We start from the raw sequence: 16,101 nt of genomic DNA on the forward strand, positions 1-16,101 counted from the left end.
GTCTTTATCTTATCCTAACTTATTTTATCTTGTCTTATTATATCTTATCCTATTTTATCTTTATCTTATCCTATCTCATCTTTATCTTATCTTATCCTATCCTATCACATCTCATCTCATCTCATCTCATCTCATCTTTATCTTATCTTGTCTTTCTATCTATCTTCTGTTACGATCTCAATGAAGCCATGGTTGGACAGCTTTGGTGTGGAGGAATTACAGCGACCAGCACCTGACCTCAATCCCAGTGAACGCTTTTGGGATGAATCAGGACGTCGATTTAGAAGCAACACACAAATGCAGATACTGTACAGTCAGTATATTCCAAAATCCTGCAGAACTCGAATGTGATTGGCTCTCGGTCCTATGTCAGCCCCGCCCCCTTTATTCCATATATGGCAGGAGGCGGTATTTTGTGTTTACCCCCCCGCCCCCCTCCTGTCAGTGGCAGCGCGTGCGGCGGGACTGTGCTGAGCGCGCGCGCCGGTGTGAGTGATCAGTGTGTGATTGTGCGCGTGTGTCTCGCGCGCCAGCGACATGAGCAGAGTCCTGCACACGCGCCCGCGCAGACATGGAGCTGTTTAACACCGTGGTCGCCTTGCTGTGGATTTTAACCCCCTTTCAGGACTGTTTATCAGAGGAAGGTAGGACCGTCCGGCTTCTCATCTTCTCTTATATACGGGTCACTTCTCATCAACATCCCCCTTCCTTCCCTTCCCAGTCTGATTAATGCAGGTGCTCAAGTTCAACACCAGTGGATCCCGCGATCTGTTTGGTGATCCGCTTTGATCTCATGCTGAAGGTTGAATGGGTTTCTGGGAGGTGCATTTATTTGGAGGAAATGCCAGAACCTGGAGGCTCTGATGCATGAACATGTCAGGACGGATCATCATCATCCTGCATCATTTTATTACATTCAATCAGATCCTTTTAATTATTCAGGTTCATTTCGGCTGAGGGCGGCACGGTGGCTCGGTGGGCAGCACTGCTATGAGAGACTTTGAATTGCACCATGTCTGTGGGAATTTGTGCCCATTCAGTTAAAAGAGCGTTCGTTTGTGTTAAGAAAGCATCATGTTGATGTTTCGGTTCATTCCAGAGTTGTTGAGTGGAGCTGAGGTCAGGACAGGGGTGCAGTTTGATTCATTACACCTGTTAGCAACTGTTGTGGTTGAGACACGTGAATTCTATGATAAGAAGTGGTGTCCTAATACTTTTGTCCAGCTCACCTCACAGCAAGAAGGTCCTGGGTTTCGATCCCCGGGCCGGGCGGGGCGGGGCGGGGCGGTCCGGGTCCTTTCTGTGTGGAGTTTGCATGTTCTCCTCGAGTCTGTGTGGGTTTCCTCCGGGAACTCCGATTTCCTCCAACGGTCCAAAGACAAAGTTATTTTGGCTTCATGTCGTCTTTTTGGGCTTCTGGTCCAAATTTATGTTCGTCCTGGTACGTCTGCCATCCATTCGTTATGAAGATCTTGGTTCCGTCTGCATTCTGTCATGGTGGTTCAGTGGGTAGCACTGTCTCCTCACAGCAAGGTTCTTGGTTCGATCCTCAGGTGGGGGGAGTTTATCATCTGGTCAATTCTACTAGCGAAGACATGGGTACAAATTTATCCTTCTTTGTTTCTGATGGGCAACGGTGGTGCCACAACACACCAAACTTCTGTTATTTACATTTTTGGTATTCAGCAGACACCTTTATTCAAAGCGACTTACAGTACTGTGACAGGTAGCACTGTCGCCTCACAGCAAGAAGGTCCTGGGTTCGACCCCCAGGTGGGGCGGTCCGGGTCCTTTCTGTGCAAGTTAGGTGAACTGGAGATACAAAATTGTCCATGAGTGTGTTTGACCTTAAACTTGAACTGATGAATCTTGTGTAATGAGTAACTACCTGTCCTGTCATGAAGGTAACCAAAGTGTAAAACATGACGTTAAAATGCCAAAAAATAAATAATATTAGCACATTTTATGAGATAAAAATGCTACCTGGAGTGTTTCTCCTGTGGGGGTCCTGACTATTGAAGAACAGCATGAAAGCATGCAGAGAAACAGATGGACTACAGTCAGTAATTGTAGTACTACAAAGTACTTCTATATGGTAAGTGGAGCTGATAAAATGGACAGTGAGTGTAGAAACAAGGAGGTGGTTTTAATGTTATGGCTGATCGATGTACATCAAAACATGTACTTCTTTGCAGCATTGTGGTTCAGTTTTGACTCCTTTCTGAAATATCATCTCCAGTTTCCCAAGATTGTGGAGGTTTAGCTAATAGTTTTTAATTTAAAATTGTATTAGTACATGTTTTTATTTTATTCCGGTCTGGAAATTGGCGAGGCTTTGTGAGCACTGATTTATTTTGGCTTCATGTCGTCTTGTTAAAACGTCCAAATTTATTTTCTGTTCTGCTCGTCCTGGTACGTCTTCTGTACAGCCGCATTCATTAGTTTTGATCTTGGTTCCGTCCTCTTCCTCTCTTCCTCCGTGTTCGGTTTGTTTGGACGTTGTTCTGATTTGTCCTCATGTCCGAGTACTTTTGTGTGACCTGTAGGAACGAGGATGATTGCTGTGCGCTGCAGAATTGCTTTTATTGCTGCTTTCTAGACGTCTTGTGACTTTTTGGAGTGCCTGCTGGCTTTTCTCTCTCTACCGTATCATTAGTCTGAGATCGTGGTGAACGTTGGGTGCTTTACCTGTCTGGAACAGTTTCCATTGAACTTTGTATTCCACTTGTGATGGTGATGGTGGAAGCACTTGTGTGTGGTTATTGCGGCTCTGTAGCTTTATTTTATTGAATTGTTGTTTAATAATAGTGTTCAGCTCTTTTTATCTTCATGTACTTTATTTAACTCCCAACCAGTGATGACGTCTTTAGGAGTTAAACCAGGTGAAATGTGCATCTGCAGCGTTATTATCGAGAAGTCAAAATGCACGGTGTGTCAGGTGGCGCAGCGGTAAAAACACACGCTGGAACCAGAGCTGGATCTCGAATACATCGTATCGTATCGAATCTCAGCTCTGCCTGCCGGCTAAGGCTGAGCAGCCACATGAACAACGATCGGCCTGTTGTTCAGATATGGGCGGGACTAAGCCGGATGGGGTCTCTCTCTCGTGACTGGTGCAATCACGACCTCTGCTGGCTGATCGATGGAACCTGCACAGAGATGAGAAAAGAGTGCTGTCAGGGTGTGTCTCGCCGTACACAACGCTGAGATGCACTGCACTCGTCAAAGTGTATGTGACAAGATGCATACGGCATGCTGCCTACGTGTCGGAGGGGGGCGTGGGTTAGCTTCGTTCTCCTCAATCGGAGCGGGGATCGGCATTGGTGGAGAGGAAGCGTGACGCAATCGGGCAATTGGACGCGTTAAAAAAGTAGAAAAAGGGGAGATGATGCATAAATAAACATAAATAATGCATTTTAACACTACAATGAGCTGAAGTGATTTTCTCAACACTCTTGCCAAAAAGGGGTCTCCTAAATGTTCTTGTTGGTCTAGTTGTTTGGAAATACCTGATCAATCTAGTCATATCCAATTCCCTATTGTCCCTGTGTCCACGTGGGTTTCCTCCGGGTGCGCCGGTTTCCTCCCACAGTCCAAACACATAAAGCAAGACACACCACGACCCTGACCAGGACAAAGCGATGGTAAAATAGACGATAAATGAATGAATAAACAAATTTGCACCAGGAAGGGATGCTTTCACACGTACTGAACCCGCAGTCCAGAACTTAAGTCTGTGTGTAAATACACCCCGAGTGTGTGTGTGTGTGTGTGTGTGTGTGCACGACCTGGCTCAGCTGGGTTTAGTCATCAGTGTGAAGGTGCCACTACAATTAAGTACGATTTTCCTCCGGGCTCCGGTCTCGGAGCATCACCACCTGAGCCCGTCGTCCCCGAACTCGGCACGAATTAAAACCTCCCGAACAAGCGACGGGAATAAAATTCCTTTATTATAGAAGAAATGATCATGAAATCATGATGTGGAGCTCCGGCACTGCAGGAACAAAGCTATAAAGACGGGTTTAATCCCCCGCCGTGCTGACGTGTAAAGGAAAAAGAATAAAAAATAATAAATAATTAATTAAAACAATAATAAGTGTCATCTTGAGCTTGCAGGTTCGAATCTCAGCTCTCCGACACCTCAAGCAATCGAGGGTGAAGGATCTTCCTCAGGGGTCCAACAGTGGCAACCTGGCAGTGGTGCGGCTTGAACCGGCAACCTTGCGACTACCAGTGGAGTACCTCGGACAGGGGCGCTCGGACGCACCACGCGTGCAAATTCGAGCCCCAGAACGGCTCCTACACACCCAACAGATACAGGATTGTGTGTGGATCAAACCCTGCCTTTAGTGACTGTCTGACAGGAGTTTTGCATGTTCTCCTCACGCCAGGAGCTTTTCTTCCACCTCCCAAAAACACACGTGTGAAAAAAAACTGCCCACAAATAGGCGTGTGTATGTGTGTGTGGCTTCGTGATGCATTGGTGCCCGCTCCAGTGGGCACCGCTGCCAGCTTCAGTTTCTCTCTGCAGTGCTGTGAGGTTTGATTGGCACATCTGGGTTAATGAATGTTGTGGCATCAATTAATTGCAGCGAAAGCCGCGTGTCGTCGTGTAGCTCTGACGGAGAGCTGGACCTTATCCTGCACACACACACACACACACACACACACACACACACACACACACACACACACACACACACACACACACACACACACACACACACATTACGAACAACAGTATTGGGACACCGCTTATCATCATAGAACTCACATGTTTCTGTTTTGGAATGAACCGGAACATCAACTGAGGCTTTCTTGGCCAGCCATACAAACGCTCTATTGACTAAATGGGCACAAGTTCCCACAGACATACTTCAAAGCCTACTCAGAACACCAGCTGTTGTTAGATCGGGTCTGTTTTAACACGGTTTGTTTTTAAATGGAAGGTACAACAAGCTCACGCTCAGGTGTCCAGATACTTTTGGACTCGCTGCTCCATCTGCCCGTGTGTTTTAATACTCCTCCCCCCACCACACACACACACACACACACACACACACACACACACACACACGTGTGTGAGCATCCTCCCTCATGCCGCTAATCCGCAGGCTCGTTCAGTCCTCGCCTCTCTGCACTAACACAACCTGGCGTCTCATCTGGAGCTCGTTTGCCCCTCGCCGGGCGCTCTCGCCGGGCGCTCTCGCCTGCCCGTTTGTGTACAGTAGCCGAGCACGCGTGCAAAACGTCAGTGTGTGAATCAACACGGCGAAGGTTAGCCGACGTGTTTCTGAGAGATCTCAGATCTCTGGTGCGACCCTCGGTGCTCCATCAGTCGTTTGGGCTCTGTGCTGCCCGATGATCTACACTGCTTGGTAAAAAGTATTGGGACGCACCTTCTAATTATTGAATTCTTGTGTTTCAGCCGCAACAATCACTAACAGGTGTCATAAATCCGTTATATAAAGGAAATCACAAGCTTCCAACTTGGCAGAGACAGTTTAGGGAAGGTCCTTCTCCGTTTCAGCATGACTCCAGTGTCCTGCACCGAGCACTGACCTCAGCACCACTCAACAGCTCTGGAATGAACTGTAACATTGACATCAGTGCCCAGTCATACAAACACTGAATGGGCACAAATTCCCACATACATACTTCAAAGCCTTGTGAGAAGCCTTCTCTGTAAGAAGAACAGCTGTTCTTCTAGCTGAAAAGATCACATAGAGGTCACTATATTTTAATAGAATTTAATAGAACGGGATGTCCAACACACTCGTGGTCAGGTGTCCAAATACTTTTGGCTGTATGGTGTATTTTAAGCTAAAATTCTACATAGAGATCTAAGAATCACAAGGTGATTAATCTAAATAGAATATAAGGGGCTGTATATGTATACGTGTATGTATATGTGTGTGTGTTTATATATAATATATATATGTGTATATATACAGTATATATATATATATATATATATATATATATATATATATATATATATATATATATGTATGTTGTATATACAATATATATATATTATATGTGTAAATATATGTGTGTGTAAGTGTATATAAACACTATATATATATATATATATATATGTGTGGGTAGGTAGGTAGGTAGGTAGGTAGGTAGATAGACAGTATATATAGGTTCATTGGCGTGTGAGTGGCGAAACGATACAATCAGGCCATCCCACTACCAGCTGGTCAGGCGTCTACACAGACACGATTGGCTACATCTGAGGGGGCGGGTGGCTGAACCAGCCTAGCCATTTAGGGGTGCACTTGTCGGTACTCTCTCAGTGCTGGTCACAAGCCCGGATACAATAAGGAGGGTTGTGCCAGGAACTGATGATCCTCTGTGGCAAACTCTAAATATGGGAGCAGCTTAAAAAAATGTAAACAAAATCGTTTGGCCTCTTGTTCCTCACTTAGCGTGTCTTAACTTAGATATGCTGAGTCCTAACGTGCACTCTGGCGACCTCCGCTGGACGCAGGCGCCGCCGCTGGCCTGATTTGCATCCTGGTGCATCTCTGGTCGATATTTTTCTCCAGGTTGCAGGGACGTCGTGAGGCGTCTGATGTAACCTGCTGCATCTGCAGGAATCTCAGTGGAGTTCTTCTGTCTGATGAGGACGCCTCGTTCCTGACCAGAGAATCTGCACGCATCGTACGGCAGGCTAGTAAAACAGTTAGCATAGCGCCGACTATTAAAACTCGCACACCTGAATGTACCGACGATCTCTGCCTTTCTTTCGCTACTTTTTAAGGATCCCACACGTCCCGTTTTCACTCCATCTTGCTGAAACGTATAATTTTTTTAATTCTGATCCGCTCGTACACAAGTGTGTTAAGCATTGCTGTGTGTGATTCGTGTGGTTGTGTGTGTGGTTAGTGGGGTTGTGTGTGTGGTTGTGTGCCAGTGTGTTGGATGACGTTGTTGTGTACCAGTTTGCAGGGTTGTGTGTGTGGTTTGTGTGGTTGTGTGTGTGGTTTGTGGGGTTGTGTGTGTGATTGATGTGGTTGTGTGTGGGGTTGTGTGTGTGGTTTGTGTGGTTGTGTGTGTGATTGATGTGGTTGTGTGTGTGGTTAGTGGGGTTGTGTGTGTGATTGATGTGGTTGTGTGTGTGGTTAGTGGGGTTGTGTGTGTGGTTAGTGGGGTTGTGTGTGTGGTTGTGTGCCAGTGTGTTGGATGACGTTGTTGTGTACCAGTTTGCAGGGTTGTGTGTGTGGTTTGTGGGGTTGTGTGTGTGATTGATGTGGTTGTGTGTGTGGTTAGTGGGGTTGTGTGTGTGGTTTGTGTGTGTGGTTTGTGGGGTTGTGTGTGTGATTGATGTGGTTGTGTGTGTGGTTAGTGGGGTTGTGTGTGTGATTGGTGTGGTTGTGTGTGTGGTTTGTGGGGTTGTGTGTGTGGTTTGTGGGGTTGTGTGTGTGGGTTGTGGGGTTGTGTGTGGGGTTTGTGTGGCTGTGTGCCAGTGTATTGGATGAGGTTGTTGTGTACCAGTTCGTGTGGTTAGTAGGGTTGTGTGTGTGGTTTGTGTGTGTGGTTAGTGGGGTTGTGTGTGTGTGGTTTGTGTGGTTTGTGTGTGTGGTTTGTGGGGTTGTGTGTGTGGTTTGTGGGGTTGTGTGTGTGGTTTGTGGGGTTGTGTGTGTGGTTTGTGTGTGTGGTTTGTGGGGTTGTGTGTGTGGTTTGGTTTGTGGGGTTGTGTGTGTGGTTTGTGGGGTTGTGTGTGTGGTTTGTGAGGCTGTGTGTGTGGTTTGTGGGGTTGTGTGTGTGGTTTGTGGGGTTGTGTGTGTGGTTTGTGGGGTGGTGTGTGTGGTTTGTGGGGTTGTGTGTGTGGTTTGTGGGGTTGTGTGTGTGGTTTGTGGGGTTGTGTGTGTGGTTTGTGAGGCTGTGTGCCAGTGTATTGGATGGGGTTGTTGTGTACCAGTTTGTGTGGTTAGTGGGGTTGTGTGTGTGGTTTGTGTGGTTGTGTGTGTGGTTAGTGGGGTTGTGTGTGTGTGGTTTGTGTGGTTTGTGTGGTTGTGTGTGTGGTTAGTGGGGTTGTGTGTGTGGTTAGTGGGGTTGTGTGTGTGTGGTTTGTGTGGTTGTGTGTGTGGTTAGTGGAGTTGTGTGTGTGGTTAGTGGGGTTGTGTGTGTGTGGTTTGTGTGGTTTGTGTGGTTGTGTGTGTGGTTAGTGGGGTTGTGTGTGTGGTTAGTGGGGTTGTGTGTGTGTGGTTTGTGTGGTTGTGTGTGTGGTTAGTGGGGTTGTGTGTGGGGTTAGTGGGGTTGTGTGTGTGTGGTTTGTGTGGTTTGTGTGGTTGTGTGTGTGGTTAGTGGGGTCGTGTGTGTGGTTAGTGGGGTTGTGTGTGTGTGGTTTGTGTGGTTGTGTGTGTGGTTAGTGGGGTCGTGTGTGTGGTTAGTGGGGTTGTGTGTGTGTGGTTTGTGTGGTTGTGTGTGTGGTTAGTGGGGTTGTGTGTGTGTGGTTTGTGTGGTTGTGTGTGTGGTTAGTGGGGTCGTGTGTGTGGTTAGTGGGGTTGTGTGTGTGTGGTTTGTGTGGTTGTGTGTGTGTGGTTAGTGGGGTTGTGTGTGTGGTTAGTGGGGTTGTGTGTGTGTGGTTTGTGTGGTTTGTGTGGTTGTGTGTGTGGTTAGTGGGGTTGTGTGTGTGGTTAGTGGGGTTGTGTGTGTGTGGTTTGTGTGGTTTGTGTGGTTGTGTGTGTGGTTAGTGGGGTTGTGTGTGTGGTTAGTGGGGTTGTGTGTGTGTGGTTTGTGTGGTTTGTGTGGTTGTGTGTGTGGTTAGTGAGGTTGTGTGTGTGGTTAGTGGGGTTGTGTGTGTGTGGTTTGTGTGGTTTGTGTGGTTGTGTGTGTGGTTAGTGGGGTTGTGTGTGTGGTTAGTGGGGTTGTGTGTGTGTGGTTTGTGTGGTTGTGTGTGTGGTTAGTGGGGTTGTGTGTGGGGTTAGTGGGGTTGTGTGTGTGTGGTTTGTGTGGTTTGTGTGGTTGTGTGTGTGGTTAGTGGGGTCGTGTGTGTGGTTAGTGGGGTTGTGTGTGTGTGGTTTGTGTGGTTGTGTGTGTGGTTAGTGGGGTCGTGTGTGTGGTTAGTGGGGTTGTGTGTGTGTGGTTTGTGTGGTTGTGTGTGTGGTTAGTGGGGTTGTGTGTGTGTGGTTTGTGTGGTTGTGTGTGTGGTTAGTGGGGTCGTGTGTGTGGTTAGTGGGGTTGTGTGTGTGTGGTTTGTGTGGTTGTGTGTGTGTGGTTAGTGGGGTTGTGTGTGTGGTTAGTGGGGTTGTGTTTGTGTGGTTTGTGTGGTTGTGTGTGTGGTTAGTGGGGTTGTGTGTGTGGTTAGTGGGGTTGTGTGTGTGTGGTTTGTGTGGTTTGTGTGGTTGTGTGTGTGGTTAGTGGGGTTGTGTGTGTGGTTAGTGGGGTTGTGTGTGTGTGGTTTGTGTGGTTTGTGTGGTTGTGTGTGTGGTTAGTGGGGTTGTGTGTGGTTAGTGGGGTTGTGTGTGTGTGTGGTTTGTGTGGTTTGTGTGGTTGTGTGTGTGGTTAGTGGGGTTGTGTGTGTGGTTTGTGTGGTTGTGTGTGTGGTTAGTGGGGTTGTGTGTGTGGTTTGTGTGGTTGTGTGTGTGGTTAGTGGGGTTGTTTGCAGGTTGGGGGGGGGGGGGGGGGGTGTGTTGGGTAACAGTGTTAATGTTGTACCAAGCTTTAGAAAAATCATACAGATTTTAGGAGCGAGGGCCTTTTGTTTGTGGCTGTATTCAGAGCCAGTCCATAATCAGTGTTTGAGTGTTTGAGTGTTTGAGTGTTTGAGTGTGTGTGTGTGTGTGTGTGTGTGTGTGTGTGTGTGTGTGTGTGTGTGTGTGTGTGTGTGTGTGTGTGTGTGTGTGTGTGTGTGTTCGTCCTGATTGCAATCAAATACAGCCGGTGGCTCCGAGCGATTTCCCCTCCGAGTGAAAGAGATTCTGCTGGATAGATAAATGAACGAATGATTTGGAAGTTGCAAGACGGCATGAGTGTTGATTGCATCTGTGTGTGTGTGTGTGTGTGTGTGGGAGGCTGAGCGCGTGTGTGTGTGTGTGTGTGTGTGCAGGGACAGACTGCGCGTGGTGGATGAATGAACGAACCGTCTGGAACCTGCAAGACGGCAGGAATGTTGATTGCATCTGTTTTCGTGACCGCGGGGTGTGTGTGTGTGTGTGTGTGTGTGTGTGTGTGTGTGTGTGTACAGTGTACAGTGTATGGTAAATACTGTATATGAGCCATTAGGCATGAGTCAGTCCATCATCCTTTGTTTATTTATCACACAGCTTGAATTCCGACGCATGAAGTCCTGCGTCACATCTATATGGTCAAAAGTATCGGGACGCCCCTTCTAATGACTGAATTCATGAGTTTCAGCCACAGCATTTGTATCAAATGCTTCCAACACTTTAGGGAAGGCCTTGTCCTGTATTGGCATGACTGTGCCCCTGTGTACATAAAGATGAGCTCTGGAGTCCTCACATCAGCATCACTGAACAGCTTTGGAATGAACCGGAACATCGACTGAGGCAGACTGAATGGGCACAAATTCCTACATACACACTTCAAAGTGCGGAACCCTTTTTCACCCATGCGCTCTGCACAGGCGCCTCTCTATCTGCCAGTCAGGGTCCTTACACAGCGTTCGAAGACCCCACCCACATAGGCGTAGGTGTGTCTGCTGCAGGCACTGCCGATCATGCCCGCTAGATGGCGCCCAGATGTCCGGTGGCAACGCCGAGTTTCGAACCGAGGAGTTCAGAATCTCGGCGCTGGTGTGCTAGCGGAATATCTCGCTGAAGAACAGATCACACGTCGGTGCACCTTAGTGCTGGGCACGGGTGGCATGGTGGCTCGGTGGGTAGCACTGTCGCCTCACAGCAAGAAGGTCCTGGATTCGATCCCCAGGTGTAGAGTTTGCATGTTCTCCCCATGTCTGTGTGGGTTTCCTCCGGCAGCTCCGGTTTCCTCCCACAGTCCAAAGAACCAGTAAGCAGTAACCAGTAACTACCTTTCCTGTCATGGATGTAACCCCAGTGTGTAAAACATGACGTTAAACATTCACACACGTGCAGCTCTGTTGGTGAGTTTGTGAGTTATTTGCTCAGATGCGTCGTGTTCAGTTGGGACTGGAACACTTGGCGCTCGCCGCTGGGTCGTGATTGGCTGCGTCTCACACGCTGTACCCATCGAACGTGGCAGTGTGTGCTGTTCTGTGCTGAATGTGAGTGGTCAGTGATGTAACGTGGTCAGATGGCTGTGGAGGACAGATGGGCGATTCTTTGTCTTCATCCCAGTTGGTGCTCAGGCTGGTACTGGCCATTAAACCATGATGCAACTCCTGACTGGTGCTGGTTCGTTTCCATTCAGCCATAAGGACAAAAGTATTTGGACACCCCTTCTTATTATTGAATCAGTTATATAAAGGAACATTTTTAAAAAAAATTTTAATTTGCTGCACCAGTTTAGGGAAGGTCCTTTCTTCTTCTTCCTGCATGACCGTTCCATTTACACTTGCAGAATTTAGCAGATGCTTTTATCCAAAGCGACTTACAATTTGAGCAATTGAGGGTTAAGGGCCTTGCTCAGGGGTCCAGCAGTGGCAAGTTGGCTGTAGTGAAGTTGGAACCAGCAACCTAGTCCAGTACCTTAACCACTGAGCTACCACTGCCCCTTGTTCCCTGGGCAAAGGGGTAATAGAAAGTCCAGTGTCTTGCACAGAGCCCTGAACTGGAATGAACTGGAACATCATCAGTGCCCAGCTATAAGAATCGGCGTCGATCAGCCAGCAGAGGTCAGAATTGCAGCAGTTATGAGGAATCCTCTAGCGTAATCTGTGTCCACTTATCAGGTCAGCCTGGGCCAGTCGGAGTCAAAGCCCCGCCCACACCAAGTTGCCACTGTTAGACCTTTAAGCAGGGTATTTAATTTAAAACTCAATACCTCCTTCAATTGTGCCTGTTTGAACGTTCACCCAGGTTGATAGCGCTGCCTGAGATACAAACTCAAGAGCTGGAGATATCAGCAGCGAGGCACTAGCGCATTAGGACAGCGGGCCAGTCAAGCTCGCTACGCTTCTTGTGGTGAATTGCGATGCAAAATCGAGAGCTGCGTAGATGAGCGTGTGTGTGACGGCGTCGTGCGAGTGTGTGTTCAGTGAGCTGTTCTGATAGACCTTACAAACCCCCCCACGTGTTTACAAGCGCCTATATGTGCGTCCCCTCCGTTAACCTGATTTCGGGTTCCCACAAGCCCAAACGCTCGAGCCGACGCCCTCGTCTGTCCTCGGCTCGGAGCGCTAATTGAATCCGGCGCTTCTGGCTGAGTTAATTCTGCCCAGGAATCCGTGATGCCGCCCGGTTCCGAGTGGTGTGCCTGACAGGCGGCTGTTTGTATATCTTGGACGTGTTTGGCTTCTCCGCTTCAGGTTTCGGAGCTGTTACGATCTGTCTGTTCAGACGCCCTCCGTCTGCGGCTCAGGAAATCTCAGCCGGGTCACATTAGCATTTTAATTCGCGTTCAGTCACCTGTCTGAGCGTTCAGGATCAGGACGGAGCAGCCGGAACGTTTCTCAGGGTTTTTTTTCTTCATTTTTATTAATATGATCCGAGCTGTCGGACTGATCCGCTTCTGTATGACCAATAGTATGTGGACACCTTACTATGAGCATTTAGACGTTTCATTTAAAACCTCAGACGTTAACATGACGGTAAAAGTCTGTAAAAATTTGTGAACATGCTGGAACAGGAGTGGTCCTTTCCCAAACTGTTGTCAGTTTATAATATTATATATAACCTTTTAGAAATGGGTGTGGCTTTTTTTTTTTTAAGTTGGAGGGGGGTATGTGATTCCCACCCATGAGATGACCGGTAACCTCATGGTCAGTGGTCAGGAAGGTTGTAACTAAAACATGATTCTAAAGCACATGAGGCGTGTTCCTATGGAGATCCGTATCGCGCACGGAGAGTCACGCACAGATCTCCATGATCCCTTGTCTCTGTGCAGCACCATCGATCAGCCAGCAGAGGTCGTAATTGCAGCAGTAATTGAAGCTCTTTTAAGTCGAATCTGTGTCTTTTCTGGACTGGTAATAAAAAGGTTGCTGGTTCGAGCCCCATCACTCTTAGGTTTATGCAGTTGGACCCCTGAGCAAGTCCCTTAACTTCCAGTCCAGTTGCTTGGATCGTATTCAGGCCCAAGTGAACGTCGTTCTGGATGAAGGTGTCCACTAAAATCTGGAAGTGTAAACATTGTGTTTGATGTATAATCAGAAGGTCGCTGGTTTAAGCCCCACCCACACCCATACACAAGTTGCCACTGTTGGACCCCTGAGCAGAGTTTTTAATGCTCAGCTGCTTTATTAAACATCATTTGCTGAATGTCATGAATGTAATAATGTATAAACGTGTGATGGCGAGGCGACACGAGCTGAATATAAATGTAATGTCACGTCTGTCGTTTCCACAGGAGTCTCATTTCTGCCCGACGCCACCCGCCGCCGCCACCCGCCGCCGCTCGTTCATTCACGTTTACTCACGTGTGTTGATGCCAGCCCGCTTCACACGGCATTAAATCTGTACGAGTGCCCACTCGGCACATTCCGATCCGTGTAGCTAAGTGGCTCTTGTGTCACTTCCTATTTCAGACGCTCGGCTCTCGTCTCGGCGCCGCGCTCCGCCTGTCGCTCTCTCCTGCCCGACGCCGCTGATGAGGAGGCGGCGCGGGATGATTGAATGAGCGGAAATGGAGAGGAACTCGTGCCCCTTCACTCACGCTCTGATTAAATTCTCGCAGATGGTAAAGAGAGTGGATTTAGTGCCCTTTCTCTTCCTACCCCATACTGGGTACATCTCTCGTACCGAGTCTCTCATACGAGTCTCGTGTGTTGAGGTCTCATCCTGAAGAGGTCGGTGGGTATTAATGACCGTGGGTGCCAATGTGCCAGTTATTTGGCTGGATTAGCCCAGGTGTTAAATTACCTGAAACCCACTGGTTCTAGTGGGATTTGCTAACTGGTACCAAGTCCTAGTCGTTACAGGAGCGTTGTAGACGTCGGGTCACAGGAGCGTCACTTTTTTTCTGTTTTATTTAAGCATTTTCTCCCAATTTTATCATAGCCAATAATATTAATAATAATATTAATAATAGTTGTTGTTATTTTTATTATTATTTATATTATTATTAATATTTGTATTATAAGATTTATTATTATTATATTTATTATATATTTATTATTATATTATTACTATTATTATTATATTTATTATTATGAATAATGTTATTTTTTATTATTTATATTATTGTTTTTATTATATTTATAAATTATTTTATTATCATATTTATTATTTATATTATTATTAGTAATTATAACATTATTATTATATTCATCATTATATTAATATTTTTATTATTCTGTTTATTATTATTATCATTATTATTATTATATTTATTGTTATTATTATTTTCTATTATTTTTTTATTTTATTATTATCATTATTAATATTATCATTATTATATTATTATTATACTTATTAATATTATTATTTCCGTTATTATATTTATTATTTTTATGATTATCGTTATTAATATCATTATTATTATTATATTTATTATTATTATTATTACTAATATTATTATTATTATTATTATTATTATTATTAAGTGCTGTTGGTTCAGACTCATGTTGATTATATGAATCGTGTTTCTCCAGAACATTCAGGTTTCTGTTTGGGTTTTCAGCTTTTTCATTTTACTTGTTTGTATCCATTAATCTCATTGCTGACCGTCCTCTTCCTCTTTTACCTTTAACTCTTCCAACCGTAAGTCTCTTCTAATAAACGGGTTTCTCTCATGTTGTGTCCAGACTATCAGAGCTTCAGTTTGGTTCTGAGCTCTGGGGTTTGATTTGCTCGAGGATCCATTTGTTTGTCCTCTTTGCCCTCCAAGATTGTTTCAGAAGTCTCTGCCAGCGCTGAAGTTCAGAGGCATCAATATTCCTGTACCTTGTTCTGCTTTTTTATTGTCCAGCTTTTACATCCATAAAGAAGCCGAGAGAAGAGAAAGTCGGAGACACTTCTGATCATTTCTTTTTTTCAAGTCTTTTCCGTTTCCTTTATTTTTGATCCTCTGACCTTTACTCACCACCAAAGAAACTCTGCTGCGGTGACCGATCTGCTCAGCGATGTTGGGTCGCTCATTTTTATTTCACTGTGAAGATGTTTACATCACCCAAATATACAGATACAGCGGTACCTTGTAACCTGACGTCCCCTAAACTCAAAATCTTTGAAACTCGACGCCCTTCTGTGAGAAATTTGTGCCCTTAAACTCAACGTTTCTGCGACTGTCACTTTGTTGAGCGGTAAAATGTCATTAAAGTGTGAATCTGAGCTGAATCTGCATTAGTGTGGAATAAGCGTCAGATCCAGGGTTACAGCTCCACATGTATCTGTGTTTATCTGGATTCTCCTCCCTGTTTCACTTTTAAACTTGTGTTACAGCTCCAGCTTCTGAGAAATGGTGAGAATCAGAATCAGCTTCTCCCAGAGTCTAAAACGCTTCTGGTTGAAAATAAAGCTTAACGTGGTTTAATGTAGTAAAAGAAGGAGACAGGAGCACTAAACTTCTCTTCATTATTACTGCTCATAAGTTCCTCCACTAATCACATTCCTCACTCGCTGTTTTACTACAGTAAGTCACGTTAGGTTTTGTGCACCGCCGTCACACTTCATAGGAAATAACGACACAGCAGCGCGAAAGCGGTTTTGCAGCTTCTCATGTGAATGCGCCGGTAACGAACGGAATACGATATTCCAAGATCAAACATCTCCACCATTAAGAAGCGTAAACAATAAAGAAGTAAAACTAAAGTGATTTTTTTAATGCATTTTTTTCCCGTTTTAGCGTATCCAGTTTGTCTTCCGCTGCTGACAGACACCAGATTTACATCCAAGGAGAGCACGCCGCTGCCCACGCCTTTTTTACACGTGTACAGCCCTCCTCTTCTCGCCCCTGCTTCCTGCACGGGCGTCTCTTCTGCCAATCAGGGTCCTTACACAGCGTATGAAGACCCACCCACCCACACATAGTCCGGTCCCCACCCTGCAG

At 46.1% G+C, this 16,101-nt stretch overlaps 1 protein-coding gene across 1 annotated transcript in view; it reads left to right on the forward strand.

The window, feature by feature from the left end:
• Window positions 1-535: 535 nt before the first annotated feature.
• The window catches only part of LOC134335902 (ephrin type-A receptor 7-like), an 80,036-nt gene continuing 64,470 nt past the window's right edge, over window positions 536-16,101 (forward strand). The window contains exon 1 of the mRNA XM_063018536.1: window positions 536-644. Coding sequence (XP_062874606.1) covers window positions 572-644 — 73 coding nt within the window. The 5' untranslated portion in view covers window positions 536-571. The remainder of the gene's footprint in view (window positions 645-16,101) is intronic.

This window comes from Trichomycterus rosablanca, chromosome 22 (genome assembly GCF_030014385.1).
Source record: "Trichomycterus rosablanca isolate fTriRos1 chromosome 22, fTriRos1.hap1, whole genome shotgun sequence".
In the NCBI taxonomy this organism is placed as follows: domain Eukaryota; kingdom Metazoa; phylum Chordata; class Actinopteri; order Siluriformes; family Trichomycteridae; genus Trichomycterus; species Trichomycterus rosablanca.